Raw genomic sequence first — 16,736 nt, 5'->3', positions numbered from 1 at the left:
AAACTGGCCAGATGCGATGGTGTATACCTATCTCTCAGGACTCTGAGAGGTGGAGGCAGGAGGAACGCCAAGTCTGAGTCCCACTTCTGGGGAATTTAGCGAGAGCCTATCTCACAAGTTAAAGAGGGCTGGGTATACAGCACCAAGTTTACCCCCCAGTACTACCACAGGATGCTGAAGAGTGAAGAAAAAAAGCTAAACACTACATTTCCAATAAACCCTTCGGATGGGTTGTAGATACAATTCAGGTTCTGCTAATTAGAAGCAGACTTATGAGGTAACATCAAACTGTGGAAGAGACCATACTTCTGTCACTCTCATTTGCTTCTACAGGGACATTTTGATTTCATCTGCCACTTAACTGGGTCCTGGTTTTGGAAGCTTACTTCTCACTTCCAGCTTACTGATCCCTGGATGGCAGATGTAGGGGTATGACTTGAAAGTAATCAGATAGTGTCTCAGAGCGTGGGTCAAACCTAGGTCAAATATGGGTTCTGTTCCTGGAGGCCAAACCTAGAGCATGTTCCCTCTGTACTTCCTTTGTAAAGCCCCAGTTCCCTATATTAAAATCCTCTCTATTAACCCTACTCAGGCTTAAGGTTTAGTACAAAAATATTTTCTGGTTTAGTAACACCAGACTATACCAAAAGAGTTGCTGTGAAGAGAAAAGAACAGATTGTTTCACAAAACATATTGTCTGCTAGGTGAATGCTTTCTCTTGGGGGAAACAGGTAAGGAGGAAATTTACACTTTTAAATACGATTGTCCAGCACAGCCTCCCATATTTGTTCCTTTTTTATAACCTCCTTGCACTTTCTACCTTCCACTCTAAGCTGGGGGTGGGGTGAGGGTGGGGCGGGGCACGCAGAGGTTGAACCACTCACACAGGATGGAAGGTTGAGTCAGCACATGCTTTCTTTTCCACATTCTCGGCAAGCTGTTATTCTGAAGATGGCGTTACCAGCCCAGCCCAAAATAAGTATCATCTGGGCTTCAGGGAGGCTTGGGCTAGGTAGGAAGCAAGTGTCTTTCTTACCAATAGATGTTTATAAGCTCCAGGTGCCCAAGAATGAGGGCACATCAGTTCTTTCCCCCACCCCCTCGGTCTTTTTGAGATGGGTCTTGCTATGCAGTTCAGGCTGGCCTTGAGCTCACTTTGTAGCCCAGGTTGGCCTTGAACTCACAACGATCCTCCTGCCTCAGCCTCCCCAGTGCTGGGATTACAGGCGTGCGCCACCACGCCCGGCACAGGGCACATCAGTTCTGACAAAGCTGTGTGGTTAGAGTGAGGATAAGTTTGACCCAACTTATTTTCTTATACCAATTTCTTGTCTACAACTTCTGTAGCAAGCTAGGGACAAACTGAAAAACAAGGTCAAATTCATGCAATATGCTTTGTGGAGAGGGGTATCTCCCACTAGTCCTCTGTAGGACTGACTGACTCCAGGAGCCCTCATACTAGCACTGCAGCTTTTCAGACTGAGGTTGTTCTAAAGAAAACAAAAGGTTGCAGCAAGAGGAATCTGTGTGAGACACACAGGCAGGAAGCAGAGCTGAGCCACCAGTGACTAGAATAGAAACAGGAAACAGGCCCAGGAACAAGCATACAATAATCTGTTGCAAGCAGCACAGGCTGCAGCAGGCACCAGGCAGTATCAGGGCTGGAGCAGCGTGACTGATAGAGAAGCAGATTGGTCAGCCCTGCTAGAGAACAAGCGTTCCAGAGAAAGGATCGCTACGGCGCACAGGGTACGTGCTGCTCTGAGCAGTGTGTGCAGATGTGATAGAGGGGGTGGGGACTTCCTTCCTGAGACTGTGATACCACCTGCAGTATAATTAAGGGGAGCAAGCACAGACACACAGTCAGACCTGAAGAAAACAGATCACCAACTTTAGAATACCAAGTTCCTCTGCTTACCAAAATTGCTAGTGGTATTTACTTATGCTACCTCTTAGAAAAAAAATAAACTATTGAAACCCTAGGTAAAAACTGTTGGCCATGTCTCCTACCAAAACAGACAGAAGGAAACAAAAACCACGTAAGATTAGAATCATTCAAACATTCCAACTTTCTAAGCATTCAGAATTCTTCTGTCACTCCTCTCAATAAACCTAGATGCAAAAAGCTGGTCCCCAAGCTCAGAGCCAGGTTGCAAGAATCTAGGAGCCAAGCAATAACACAGCATGGAGTCAACAAAGTTCTGAGTGTTCAAGTAGAGATAGCAGAATGCTGTTCCAATATGAAAAAAATGGGAAAGGATGCCCAGAGAAGGTAGATCAGCAGGATTTTGAACTTTGAGTATGTTAAAAACAGAAAGCCAGAGATACAATCATCAAGCAAAAGAGGGACCGCAAAGAGGCTGAAACTGCAGAGGTACCCTGGGAGCTATGGGCAGTTCCACTGTAGACTCTGGACCATAGGCACAGGGAGCCAGTGTCCTAACACAGTGCCCACAAAAAAGGCTGGGGATGGTCTCCAACATTAAGACATTCTTTGAATTTTACTAGACACAGTGAGTAAAATACACTGCATTCCGAAGTACTTGGTTTGATATTTTCTTTGGAAATCTTGCTCTCAGCTTTCAGGCTCTAACTCCATGCCCCTCAGCCATTAGACATACAAATCACTCAAGGGTCTTACTCAGAGTTATGAGGGGCTAAGAATGGCATTCTAGCAAGTGCCAGGGTAATGTCAGTGCTGTGAAGATGGACCACAGTTGAGTAGCAAGGAGCTCATTAAAGATAGCATAACCAGGACATTGTGTTCCAAGAAGGGCCTACAAAACAGGGCTTGCTCCTACCCAACACAGGGGAACCAAAGAGCCAAACTCAAGACAATACTCCACTGTTTGAGGCCATCCCTTAGTTGGTTAATGCCTCCAAGCAGATCCTGCACACCTGGCCAGCTTCCTCTCCCACCCAAGGCCCTCTTTCACATCTCGTCTCTGCCTCTAACACAGTGGGATCTAGAAAAACAAAAGTGAAATGCAAATCCATTTATATTTCTCCCTTTTAGGATAAATCTAGTAAATGTTAAATGGCAAAGAGTTGAGGCTTTTGTCTAAAAATGAACAGAGGATCAAACTGTCCAAGATTTTTCTCTATTACACGGCATGTAAGAGGAAATATTTCACCTGAAACATCAGAGCTAGATTCAAATCCTGATTTTTTCTTTTCTTTTTTTCTTTGCTATGTAGTGCAAGCTGGCCTGGAACTCATGGTGATCCTCTTGCCTCAGCCTTCCAAGTGCTGGGCTTACAGGCATGTGCCACCATGCTGGTATCAAATCTTGATTCTGACTCTTTTTCTCACATGTAAAACAAGAGTGCATGCCCAGAGCACTTCAATTCCTGTCCTGCCAGGAGGACCACTAGTGTTGACTGTAGCTCATTCCACGGCCTTACTACTGACTGCTAAGATTCAGATTCTATCGAACAGCATACCCCTGACCTGTATCTCCTCTGCCCAGACCAATGCTCTCAAGGCCTCAGAAAATCACAGAAATAAAACAAGTGCTAAGAGCTACTATGTTGTTAAGTGAAATCCTAGAATGGCCTGGAAACCTAAGAGATCAAAGAGCACCTTGGGTTAATTTAGTAGACATTAAAAACCCTAACACTGTTTTCCATCTCATTTCCAATGTCAACAGTGTCCACTTCTACCAGGCACGGTGGTACAAGCCAGTAATCCCTGCACTTGTGAGACTGATGCAAGAGGATTGTAAGTTTGAGGCCAGTCTGGGCTAAACAGCAAATCTCTCTAACAAAAAACAAAACAAAGAAAAATTAGCCAGGCATGGTACACTCCTGTAATTCCAGCACTCTGAGGGCTAAGGGAGGATTGTGAGTTCCAGGTCAGTCTGGACTACTCAGTGAGACTGTCTCAGGAAAAAGCATGATCCAGACGGTCCATCAGTTTAGGACGATCTTTATTCAGTAAAGGGGACAGTGCCCATTATAAGATAACCACACAGGTGCCTTTCATTCCTTTTTCTCACTCCAGAGAGATGAGCCTGTTTATACCCTCTGAATACCCTGCCACCACCTTCATTCTTTCCTCTTTTATCTGCCTTATACAGGTAAGAGCCTTGAGATGAAGCTGAGGAATTTCAACTGATTCAACCACCTCTCCTTTCAAGAGTGCTCTTCACTGGGCATGGGGGCCCATCCCTATAATCCAAGTACTCTGGGAGGCTGAGGCAGGAGGACTGCAAGATCAAGCCTACCCTGAGCAATTTAGCAAGACCCTATCTCAAAATAAAAAATGGGCTGGGGATGTAGCTCAGTGTAAATGCTCTGGGTTAAAACCCCAGTACCACACACACACACACACACACACACACACACACACACACACACACACACACACACACTCAAAAAAAAAAAAAAAAAAAAAGCTCTTTACCTTTCCCTTAGCCTTCAGTAGCCAGGTGCAGTGCTGCACACCTGTAATCTCAGCACAGAGGGAGGCTGAGGGAGGAGGATCACAAGTTCCGAGTCCCGCCTGGATAACTTAGCGAGACCCTGTCTTAAAATAAAAACAAAATGTGCTGGGAATATAGCTCAGTGGTAGAGCACCCCTAGGTTTGATCCCCAGCACCACAAAAACTAGAAATCAGGCCCTTTCCCTATGTAGAAAGAATCCCAATAAAAATGTGTCACGATACATCTACTGTCTGTTTTCCTTGAAATACAAATTTGATGTGGACCATCTTCCCTCTTCCCTTTGCTTCCAAAAATATCACACAATCCTGGTCCTCTGCCGGTTTCTCCAGCTCTGCTGGCTGCTTCTCTCTGGTGACTGCAGGCATTGTTCAGGGCTCCATCTGGCTCTTCTCTCCATTTTCCCATCACAGCCTCTGAAGTCTAGTTCAGTCCATGGTTTAACTATTACACCACACAGACAACTCTCCAACTCTATCCAGACTCAACTTTTAACTCAGTTTTAGTTTTTCATCTCTAGTGGTTATATCATATCTTACATCATAAAAGTGGAACATCTACTCAAAAATGAGTTTTCTCTATTAATTTATTTCTTTTCTTTTTCTTTCTTTTCTTTTCTTTTCTTTTTTTTTGGTCTTCTTGAGACAGGGTCTCCATATGCAGTTCAGGCAGGCCTTGAGCTCACTTTGTAGACCTGACTGGTCTCAAACTCACAATGATCCTTCTGCCTCAGCCTCCCTGAGTGCTGGGATTACAGGCGTGCACTACCACGCCCACCTTATTAACCTATTTCTGACAATGAGATTTTTTTTCTTTCTCTCCCTCCACCCTATAAGAGTCTATCAAAACTTTTAAACTGGGCATGAATGCCCACATTTATAATTCCAGCACCTGGGAGGCTGAGGCAGGAGCACTGAAAGTTCAGGCCTAACCTGGGCAACCCTGTCTCAAAACAAAAAAGGGCTGGGAGTTGCAGCTGGGGATGGGAAATCCCTAAGTACTGCAATTCCTAGTACCACAAGCAGAAAAAACAAAACCACCAACAACCAATAAGCAAACAAAAAACCAGAAATGATTTATTCTCAGTTCTACAGATTCTTTCTCACATGTCTTACATGTGAGACTAAACAACTATGCAAATAAGACAGAAGGGGTCGAACGGAACATCTTTTGCCAGCATTAGTTCAATAGTTTAAACTATTTTCTTGCTTTCATACTCTTCTTTTCAAATCATACTATACACCAATAGGGCATTTTTAAAACATACAGCATCTGAGAAGCCACTTTGAAGATATCAATATGTAATACAACCACCATTGTTAATTCCCTACCACTTTGTTTGTAACTCTGTATTGTCTGTATTGTGCTTGTGATATGTTGTAAAATGTTGGATGTCTGTTAATGTTTCCCTCCTTTTATCTTTAAAAAAACAAAACAAAACCATACAGCATCTGCACCCTAGTGAGGGCAGAAGCAAACGGGCTTACTCAGCCCACGAGGGTGTGAGCGCCTGTGACAGAGCTTTTCTTCTTGCTGTTCTCCACCGAGGAAGCCTGGTCAGCCCCCAGGTGTCTACATTCCACTCCCCACAGCCCTGCCTGGTCTCTGCTCAAACTGGATTTTTCCTTTCCAACCACTCAAATATACTCATGTCGACTTCATACTTAGCTTTTTCCATGATGACTTTCCTCAATAATGTAGACATAAATGAATGAGTTCACCAAACGTTAACAGCACACAACAGAACACTCAGGCACATGTTCTTCTGTGGCATGTCTATTTCACTAACGAAGCAGGAGGATCCTTGAAGATAGCAACCATGTCATAATGACCCAAGTCAAATGTTATCTAATGTCTTTTTTCCTTTTTATTACACCCGTACCAAAAAGCACCCTAGGTTTTACTCACTCCAAGGGCAGGAAATTTACCTACCTTCTAAATATCTCCACCTTCCAGACCACAAAGGAAATTACATATTGTCATGCCTGAGTTTAAACCTTAAAAACAAAACAAAAAAACTGACTACCTGGGATTTTAAAGCAGTCATGTAACTTCATGAGGATTGTTTTCTGGTGATTATGTTGGGGACAGACTTGGAAGTGAAAGGGGAGGAAAAGAAACAGAATGGTCCAAAGCCTGCGGCAAAATACCACGTGAGATACAGGGGCCTAGAAAAAAGGACAGTGGGGGGAAAGACAGGGGAAATCAGATTCAAAAGCCATTTTTGAGGCAGACTAGGACTTGGTAAGCAACTGTATGGCTTCACTGGAAACCATACTGGAAACTGAGTATGGCTATCATTGGAAAAGATCCAATGATAGCACCACAGAGCAGAGGTGGAAAGCTCCCAACGCAGGGCCGGCAGCACAAAAACTGCCTTAACCCAGGTATACTGGGGAGGCCACAACTCCAAGGAAGTATCACCTCTTCTGGTCTCAAACTCAAATGATCCTCCTGCCTCAGCCAGAGGCACAACTCACAGCCTACTTTCCAGATCACCAAGAGTATGAAGGTAGTATGTAAGTCACTATTTTTCATTTCAGTTACTACTGTGTCCTCTCAGTCTAGTAAAATATGGTTTTTTCCTTCTCTTTCAAGACTACACAGCTCATGGTGAAGAAAAAAAAAAAAAAAAAAAAAAACTTAAAAAATAAAAAATAAAAAAAGACTACACAGCTCAAAAAAAGGAGGGCATGCTAGTGTATGCTTGTAATACCAGCACTCAGGAGGCTGAAGTAGGAGGATAACTGTTAAGTTCAAGGATAGCCTGAACTGCATGCATAGCAAGACCCTGTCTCCCTCCACCTAAAAAAAAGAACACCTAGCTTAGTGTCACTTTAACTGTGGTCTTAAGAATTGGCAGCCTCAATACTATCCAAGAAACACAAATTCTTGGGTCATACCTGACAATGAATCAGAATCTCTCAGGTAGAATTTAGTATTTTAATTAATCTTCAGGTAATTCTTAATGCATGCTAAAATCTTTTTTTTTTTTGCATGCTAAAATCTAAGACGCACTAGCTAACTTCTCAAGATCCAGGTTTTAAATACTGTATCCAGCCGGGCATGGTGGCGCATGCCTGTAGTCACAGCACTTGGGAGGCTGAGGCAGGAGGATCGTTGCGAGTTTGAGACCAGCCTGGGCTACAAAGTAAGCTCAAGACCAACCTGAACAGCACAGTGAGACCCTGTCTCAAAAAGGACCAGGGCTGGGGATTTAGCTCAGTGGCATAAGCATCTGCTTGGCAAGCGCAAGGTCGTGAGTTCAATCCCCGGTACCGCAAAAAATAAATAAATAAATAAATAAATAAATAAATAAATAAATACTGTATCCATTTTCCATCACTAGTGTCACAGTACAGTGCTTTCCTAACACACAAAGCTATGGGTTTGATTCCTAAGTACTGCAAAACAGGTAAACAGACGGACGGACAGATGGATACATGGATGGATAGATGTGGGGGGGGAGCGATAGTCTTCTCCCTACTCAAAAAAAAATGTCAACTTACAGTTGTGTCTCACTAAGAAGAATTAGGGAAACACGCATTATTCTAGGGAAACCACTTATACTTGAATGAATAATTAAAAAGCTTTTAGTTTAAAAAATTTTTTATTTTTATTTTATTTTTTTGAGACAAGGTCCCACAGGGGAAATAAGATTCAAAAGCCATTTTTGAGGCAGACTAGGGCTTGGGTTGAACCCAGGGGTGCTCTAACACTGAAGTATATCCTTAGTCCTTCTGGTTTTTTGAGACAGGGTCTCACTAAGGTGCTCACGCTGGCCCACCAACTTATACTACTCCTCCCTCAGCCTCTAAAGTAGCTGGGTTTATAGGCATGCACCCCACTGTGCCTGGAAAGAATATTTTTAATGTAAAGTCAAAATATAGAAATTTTGTAAGTTGGATAACAAACCCTACTCTCACCTCCTAAGGTCATTGTCAGTAGGCAAAAATACATTAATCCATCCTCTAAAATGCAGTTTGGGCCTTTCCATAACAATCTGTGATGCTCACCTCGCCCTGGCAGTGTAAACAAGTTGAAATATGGTTATGTTGTCCCAATCAGGCATACACACTTCCTGAACGAGTATCGCTACGGAGACTGCTCAGATTCATCTGTTCAATGAGTAGGAGACAACAGTGCCAAGCACTTTTTAATGGCAATATACAAGACACAGCAAGTTAGTTCTCACTGAGGTTACTAACTTCCACTTGAACTAACAAGCACTGACAAGGATGGATGCCAAAAATCTGTTAGACCAAAGGAACCTGACAAAATCTGGAGTAGTAGATCCCCACACTTGGGCTGCAAACCAGAACTGCTTGGGACCACTTCTGACCATACCAATGTCTACCCCAAGATCATGATCAGAACTCTTGAGAACACTAGGTATTGGTTTTTTGTTTTTTGTTGGCATTGGTTTTTAAGATGATCTATTCCCCTAGGCAGTTCTAACATGTACCAGTGGGAAGCCACTGGTCACGTGGTTAAGTACATAAGGGTGGGGGTGCACTGAGAATTCAGCAGTAACACAGTGCCTGCCCTCCAGGAGCTTACTATTTGAGTAAGTAGAGGTTATCAGCAAAATGCTGTCAACCTGAACCAAAAAGTTCAAATACAAGATAGTACATCTCTGAGTACATAGAAGGAAAAGTGATCCTAGGGGGCTATCTAAGGCTTTTAACTGTGTAAGCGTGGTCTGGTTTCTAAAGATGAATACTCAAGACACTACATTATTCCTTGTAGCTGTCTGCATGTCTTAAAAAAAATTTTTTTTTTTTGGGTACCGGAATTGAACTCAGGACACCAAGTACTTGCCAGGCAGGCGCTTGTGCCACTAAGCTATTACCCGGCCCCATGTCTTAAAATATTACAAGGCTTTTTTAGGTAAAATAAAAACTGCCTTTGCTAGGCATAGTAGTATACACCTGTAATTCCACCTATTTCAGTAGGCTGAGGCAAAAGAATCCCAAATTCAAGGCCAGCCTCGGGAATATAGCAAGACTCTGTCTCAGAATAAATAAGAAGGACCAGGGATGTATTTCGGTGATGGAATGCCCCTCAGTAAATTGTTTAAGCTGAGCCTTGAAACTTGACTAGCAAAGTTTTCTGAGGAAATGATTTAAGTGCCATCCCTACTCTCAGAGCATCAAAATCATAAACACTTGATCAGCTGTACATTTTAGGCCCAATTCCAGAACTACTGAATCAGAAAAATGGAATCTGTGTTTTTGATGCCTAGGTATATAAAATTATATAGACATTTAAGGATTTTCAGGTTTTTTTTGTTTTGTTTTTGAGACAGAGTCTTACTATGTATTCCAGGCTGGCCTTGAACTCACTTTGTGGCCCAACTTGGTCTTACACCTACAGTGAGTTCTCCTGCCTCAGCCTCCTGAATACTAGGGATTACAGGCATGCTCCACCATATCCAGTTAGATTTTATTCTAATGCTGATGAAAAAGTAATTCAGGTTTTAAATACTAGGATAACATGACCAAGACAACAGTAATTAAATGGTTTGGCATTAATAGCTAAGCAAAAACTTCTCAGAATATACCTTTAGAGCCAAAGTGAAGTGAAGGAGTGAAGAAGATGTGAAACTAGAAAGGGTGCAGGGCATGGTGGTGCGCATCTTGTCCCAGCACTCAGGAGGCTGAGGCAAGAGGATCGCTGAGTTTGAGGCCAGCCTGAATAGTGAGACCCTGCCTCAAAAAAAAAGAAAAGAAAAAAGGAGAAAGGAAAGGGAAAAAAGGAAGAGGAAAAGAGAAGGGCAGGGCAGAAGAAAAGGGAAGGGAGGGGAAGGGAGGAGAAGGAAGGGAAAGGGAGGAGAAAGGAGGGGAAGGGAAGCGGAGGGGAGGGAAATGGAGAGGAAGGGAGGGGAGGGGAAGGAAGGGAAGGGGAAAAGAAAAGAAAAAAAAGAAAAGAAAAGAAAAGAAAAAAGAGAAAAAGGAAAAAAGAAGGGAGAAGAGAAGAAAAGAAAAGAAAAAAAAAAGGAGAAACTAGAAGGGCTGTTTCACAGGCAGCCTCGTTATCTACTCTGGTGCTAATTTCAGGATGCCCCGTAAGTCTTTGGGTTTTTTTTTGGTTTGGTCTGGTTTTGGGTTGTGTGTTGAAACAGGGCCTCGCTACGCAGTGCAGGACGGCCTCCAACTCCCAACACTCCCGCCTCATTGTAGGTGAGTGCCACTGTACCCTGTCATTAGTCCTTGCTGTTTAGTGAAGGAATGCATTAGGAAACCAAGGGATCCTCTAACACAACTTGCTGAGAAAGGCAAAGTATCCTTGTGGGCAAATCTTATTTGTCATTTCTTTAGATAGTACCATTTCTTAGCCTGGTTAGGTAAGTCTAGCATCAAACCAAAATTTCAAAGAACCACCTTTTATTTCTTGGTTCAAGTAGCAGGAAAATAAAAAGCAATTCAAAAAGAAGATGCTTATTACCCAGCAGCTTATCTCCCACAAGGAGCTTCTACCACAGAGCAAACGATGCTTTTGGAAGAATCCATTGCAGAAGTCTGACCGTGGGAACGCGCCCTGTTCTTGGCTTTCCCAGGAACAACTCTCCCCTTGGCCTAAAAGGCTGTCAATACCTTTACTTCAGTAGGTCAAGTCAGCTCTTGGATTACCAACTCTTAGAAAACACATGTGTGCTTGTATACGAGCCTTCTCACGATTAAAAATACCAAGTATAATTCGATAAACCGGGGACACAGCTCAGCAGCACAGCGCCTGCCTGGCAAGCGCAAGGTCCTAAGTTCAATTCCTGGTACCAATAAAACCCTACCACAAAATAACAATTTTAAAAAGAGATGGGGATCTAGTTCACTGCAAAGGTCCTGAGTTCAACTCCCTTTTTAAAAAAAGAAAAAGAAACTTTTTGAATAGAAGCAACTTGTAGCACTAACAGACATTCAGATTTGGGTTTCTTGCCAAAGCAGCATGGCACCTAGATTTAGCTACAGACCATAGATGATGAGGGGGTGGCTACACATTTCTGACTGAATCAGGTTAAAGAGTACATTCCAGTCAATTTAAAGATGCAGAAAAAGATTGCAACAGATGCTAATGAGAGGAAAACAAAGAGTGATGCCTTTATTCATAATTCTTCCCCGTAATTACTCAGTTGAGAAGGTCAACAGTTACAGAAGTCTCATCCTGACAGTAGTTCTCATCTTGGCTTCAGAAGCCAATACTGAGTCAGGGCCTCTGCAGACCCTGCCCAACTGAGTATGTCTCTGAGGTCTTCAGGGGAAGCCATAGGGAGTTTCATCATGAAGAAAGTACCTATCTTCTATGTATCCCTTAGTGACCCAGAAACCATTTTCTTCGAAGTCAGAATAACTAAAAAGCCAGGCTGCAAATCCAAATAGAGTCAAATTTCAAAAAGACTCCAACTAGCCAGTGTGGTGGTGCACACCTATAATTCCAGCAATCAGGAGGCTGAGGCAGGAGGGTTGCTATGAGTGCCAGTCTGGGCTACATAGTAAGTTCAAGGCCAGCATACTACAGAGTGAGACAGTGTCACAAAGAAACAAACAAACAAAACTCCAACCTGGCAGGTGTGGCAAAACTTCCATTTCCTGATCAAAACAGGATTTATAATGGAAGATTGCCTACCTACCAACTGAACATATTTCAGAGTGGTCTATTTTATTGCTGTTTCCAACAGACTAACTTTCAGAGGCTGAAACTTTATCCACATGTAGTGGTAGAACTAAAGCTAAGAATTAACATTCATACAACCAGCCTAATACTAAATACTTGGTATATTAACTGTCTTTCAGTTACTGAACAGACCCATGAGATGACTATAACAGCTGGCATAGAAGCACTTACCATACAGCAAGCTTTCACCTCTCCATTAACCTACTGAATGTTAATCACTGCTCCACAAAGTGGGTACATTTAGGTTCATTTTACAGATAATAAAAACTAAGGAATAGTGAGGGGAAATGACTTGCTCCAGGGCTACAGAGTTAGTGGCAGAATCAAGATCTAGACCCAAGAACTCTGACTCATTTATCAGACTATATCATCATTCTCAGGATAAAGTCAGTCCATTTCATAAATAAGCACTTGATTCCGTAAGACACTTGGCCCACTACTGTGCAAAAGCACGCAGTCACACAAAACCACAACCAGAAAAACCACCTTTACCCATGCTTGACGTGACAATGCATGCTTGAATGTACCCCAAGAATCCTACCTCCTAAACTCTAAGCCAAAATCTAAAAATTAAGCCCACAAGAGTACGGTTTAACTGGGTGTGGTGGCACACGTCTGTAATCCCAGCACTTGGGAGGCTGATGCAGGAGAATTGTTGAAAGTTCAAAACCAGCCTGGGCTACAAAGTGAGCTCAAGGCCAGGGAGATCCTGTCTTGAAAAGACCAACAACAACAAAAACCCCAAAACCCAAACAAACAACCGAGGATACAGCTCAGCAGTATAGCACCTGCCTGGCAAGCACAAAGTCCTGAGTTTGATTCCTGATACCAAAAAAAAAAAAAAAAAAAAAGAGAGAGAGAGAGAGAGAGATGCAAAAACAAATAAACAAAAAATGCACACTTTTCTCAGCTTTGATGGAGAGCAGGCAGTACTTCTAATATTTCCATCTTCTTTGCCCTTCATGTAAGTCTATGTCTAAGAGGCCAACATTTTTATTTTACTATATTTTTCTTCTTGATTTTTTTTGTTTTTGTTTCTGAGACAGGGTCTCGCTATATACATATAGTTCAGGCTGGCCTTGAAGTCACAGCAATTAACCTGCCCCAGCTTGCCAAGTGCTAAGATTACAGGTGTGCACCAGCACGCTCAGCAATACCAATGCCAAGATTTTTAAAAAGTAAACAAACAAATAAGCCCCAAAAACCAAGACACTGAACAGATCACAAACCTATTTCCTGAGCAGGTAGGCAGAACAGATATTCTCTAAGGTCAGTAAATGAATTCCTATTGTAATTGTGAACCTGAATTCAAGCACTGCTTTTTCATTTAGATCAATACCACCACAACACCTAACCAGAAACTGGTTTTCGTTAGTACCCACTCTGCCCCTTCACCTTTTGAGGGCGGCAGAGATACTCACAGGCAAGCTGGAGGGTCTTGACTGAAGGCTCAGGTTCATATCTTCTTGCCCTCCCTTACTGGAGGTCATTGAGGGGGCTGATGATGCCTGAGACCCAAATGAATCTTGAGAAAGCTCCTAAAAAGAGAAAGACAAAAGCTATGAAGGTCTGGAGGGTCTGGTAGTGATAAACCAGACAAGTTTACTTTTTGGTGAAAAGGCTACAGGACTCTCTCACACAGGTGAACTGGGTGCTAGAGAAAACACAATTGTGAACCTTATCTGAAGACAGAAAAATCCAAGCTCTGGCTTCTACCCACAGGGTGCTGTTTTCTGGGATTAAATGCTAAAGTCTGGCTAACTACATGTTGTATCTATCAAGCAGTAAGACCAATTAATTTATTTTTTTGTTTGTTTTTATCAGTACATGTTTCATGCAGTACATTATGATTATAATTTATCATGGAGGGTTGGTACATGGACGTAACACATCTGAATTCCTTCTATGTCCCCTTCTCTTCCCCTTCCCTCCTCCCTTCCTCCATCTCTTATTTGTTTGTTTTTGAGACAGGGTCTCACTGTGTAGTCCAGGCTGGCCTTGAACTCACAGCAATCCTTCTCCCTCAGCCTCCCAAGTGCTGGGATTACAGGCATGTGCCATTATGCTGGGCTGGTAAGCTTTCTCTCTCTTTTCTCCTGTCTTTTTGAGACAGAGTTTCACTATGCCGTTCAGGCTGGCCCTGAACTCACTTTGTAGCCCAGGCTGGCCTCAAACTAGCAGCAATACCCCTGCCTCAGCCTCCTAAGTGCTGGGATTACAGGTGTGCACCACCATGCCCACTCCCTTTCCCATTTGAGAAAGATCTAGCTCCCCATGTTTCCTATTCTTTATCTTTTATTTTGTTCTTTATATTTTGAGGTTTCTCATATAAGAGAAACCATGCAATATTTAAGCTTCTGGTATCTGATTTATTCCACTTTACTCATAGTCTCAAAGCACATCTATTTTCCTACAAATGACTCAAATTTACCTTTCTTTATAGCAGAGTAGTACTCCATTATATATAAATAACCACATTTTCTTTATCTACTCATCTGCTGATAGATATACAGGCCACTTCCAAAATTTAGCTATTATAAATTATGCTGCTAAAAACATGGGTATGCAAGTATTGCTGTAATAAGATGTCTTTAACTTTGAGACTGAGTAATTAAAAAAAAAAATTCATGCTAGAGTCTCTACATTAAATGAGTATTTCTTCCTTCAAAAACATGACCCTGGGACAAGAGATTTACTCCTTCAACAATACCACCAATGCATAAAATCTTCAGTGGACCAGTCATTTCTTCTCTTTTGGCTCTATAAAGAATAAAGTCCAAATTACTATTTTTAGGCTTCATTATCTACTCTTTGTCCACCAGACTTTTCTCCAAATGAATTTCTATTATTTCTCAAAATCAGATCCACTCTCAAAAAATAAGAGTTGCTACCACTGAGAATAATGTAGTTCTAATGCCAATTTCAAATGAAGGGGCACAAAATATTTTGAGCAACAGAACGGAATGGCAGTCAGAATGAATTACAGTACATACAGACCCCCAAAGTGACTATTCTGAAGAAAGATCAAAGTCACTTGATGCTCAGGTTCTGATATGAGGGCTTTAAAGAAAAAAAAGAAGAAAAAGTGTAAGTCCTATTACCTTTAATTTCTTGTCTATGTAATTTTCCATTGCCCTATTTCTTCACCAATAAGGAGAGCTATAGGTCTTTATGCAGTTAAGAAGGTTATGCCTTTATTAGTTCAATCAATCCAGTTAGCATGTTTACCCAGAGTTTAACTGGCTTTTAAGTGTACATCAGAGAAGCAATTTACATGGCAAAGTTCTCACGACACCAACCTCCAGGCTGTGGGCACACACAGAGAAAGGCAGGAGGCAGGGGCACCTTACCTGTGGTGGAGGGAAGCGCTGCTGGGAGTAGGCAGTTTGCTGGGGCTGCTGAGACTGGGGCTGAGGATATGCAGCCTGCTGGGAGAGCGTCGAGGATGCTGGCTGCTGAGGTTGCTGCTGCTGGTAGGGAGACTGTGCCTGTGGCTGTGAGTAAGGAGGCTGGCTCTGGGGGTGCTGCTGTGTCGTGGACTGCTGAGAGGGGTATGGAGCTGGGGACTGCTGATGTGGAGGCTGGGATGGCTGCTGGGAATATGGAGGCTGAGAGGACTGGAGTTGTGGTGGCTGAGACTGCGGCTGCTGCTGATATGAAGACTGGGCATGAGGGGTCTGGGACGGTGGCTGCTGGGAGTAGGGTGGCTGCTGCTGCTGGGGGTGAGGACTTTGCTGGTTGTAATATGGAGTCTGGCCCTGCTGACCATACCCGCTGGGGCCTTGTTGTCCATAAGGAGGGATCTATAGGAAAGAAAAAGACACTCTTAGCACTGACTCTCTCTTAGAAAAACACAGGTGATATATTCAGTCAACACTATGCCCTGAAGACTGATACAGAAATCAGGCAAGCCAAGCCCTATCCTAAAATGGCCCAGGAATAATGGCCGAACTTGACTGTTACTTGGTTTGTTTACATATGGACTACATTCATCTGCTAAAAATTTATACTATGTTATATTATTATTTATACTATTATTTATTATTTATACTATGTTGTATTATATTATACTGTGCTACTATATAATATCTGGGCAACTTACGTGAGTTCAAGAACAGCTATTTTTATCAATGAGCCTATTCTTTCTCATGGCTTACAAAGTTTTTTTTTTTTTTCTGTTTTTGGTTTGGTTTTTCTCCGGTACCGGGAACCGAACTCACGAACTTGCGCTTGCCAGGCAGGCGCTTTTGCCGCTAAGCTAAATCCCCAGCCCCTTACGAAGTTTTTGTAAGTGTTAGGAATTAATATCCCAGCCACAACAAAGACTCAATAGCAGCCTGGCTCAGCCATCTGAAAACTAGGGTTTATTAACTCAGACCAAGCAAATCACTAAGCTATGGTTCTCTCTTCATTTAGTCTTCCTTTTAAAGATATTTGAGGCCCTACTTGCTTACTTATCCCAGGCACTATTTTAGGCACTGTGGACATGTCTGATAAGTAGTCCCATGCTCTCCACCTCAAAATTGTCAACCTGTCTCCTCAATTTTCTCACTGGAAAAAAGAGGGGAGGGAAGGACAGGGAAAGGGGATGGGAGAGGGGAGGAGAGGGGCAGCACGGGGCGG

General features: G+C 42.7%; 1 protein-coding gene across 2 annotated transcripts in view; it reads right to left on the bottom strand.

Annotated features, from left to right (window-relative positions):
• The window catches only part of Arid1a (AT rich interactive domain 1A (SWI-like)), a 52,129-nt gene that overhangs the window by 33,784 nt on the left and 1,609 nt on the right, over nucleotides 1-16,736 (bottom strand). For both annotated transcript variants that reach the window (XM_005394868.2, XM_005394871.2), the window contains exons 2-3: nucleotides 15,464-15,916; nucleotides 13,535-13,651 (exon numbers count right to left, since the gene is read on the bottom strand). In XM_005394868.2, the coding sequence (XP_005394925.1) occupies nucleotides 13,535-13,651; nucleotides 15,464-15,916 (570 nt within the window). The remainder of the gene's footprint in view (nucleotides 1-13,534; nucleotides 13,652-15,463; nucleotides 15,917-16,736) is intronic.

This window comes from Chinchilla lanigera, unplaced genomic scaffold (genome assembly GCF_000276665.1).
Source record: "Chinchilla lanigera isolate Chin_1 unplaced genomic scaffold, ChiLan1.0 scaffold00051, whole genome shotgun sequence".
In the NCBI taxonomy this organism is placed as follows: Eukaryota; Metazoa; Chordata; class Mammalia; order Rodentia; family Chinchillidae; genus Chinchilla; species Chinchilla lanigera.
The sequence above is the reverse complement of the archived record's forward strand: the minus strand, read 5'-3'. Positions and strand labels throughout refer to the sequence as shown.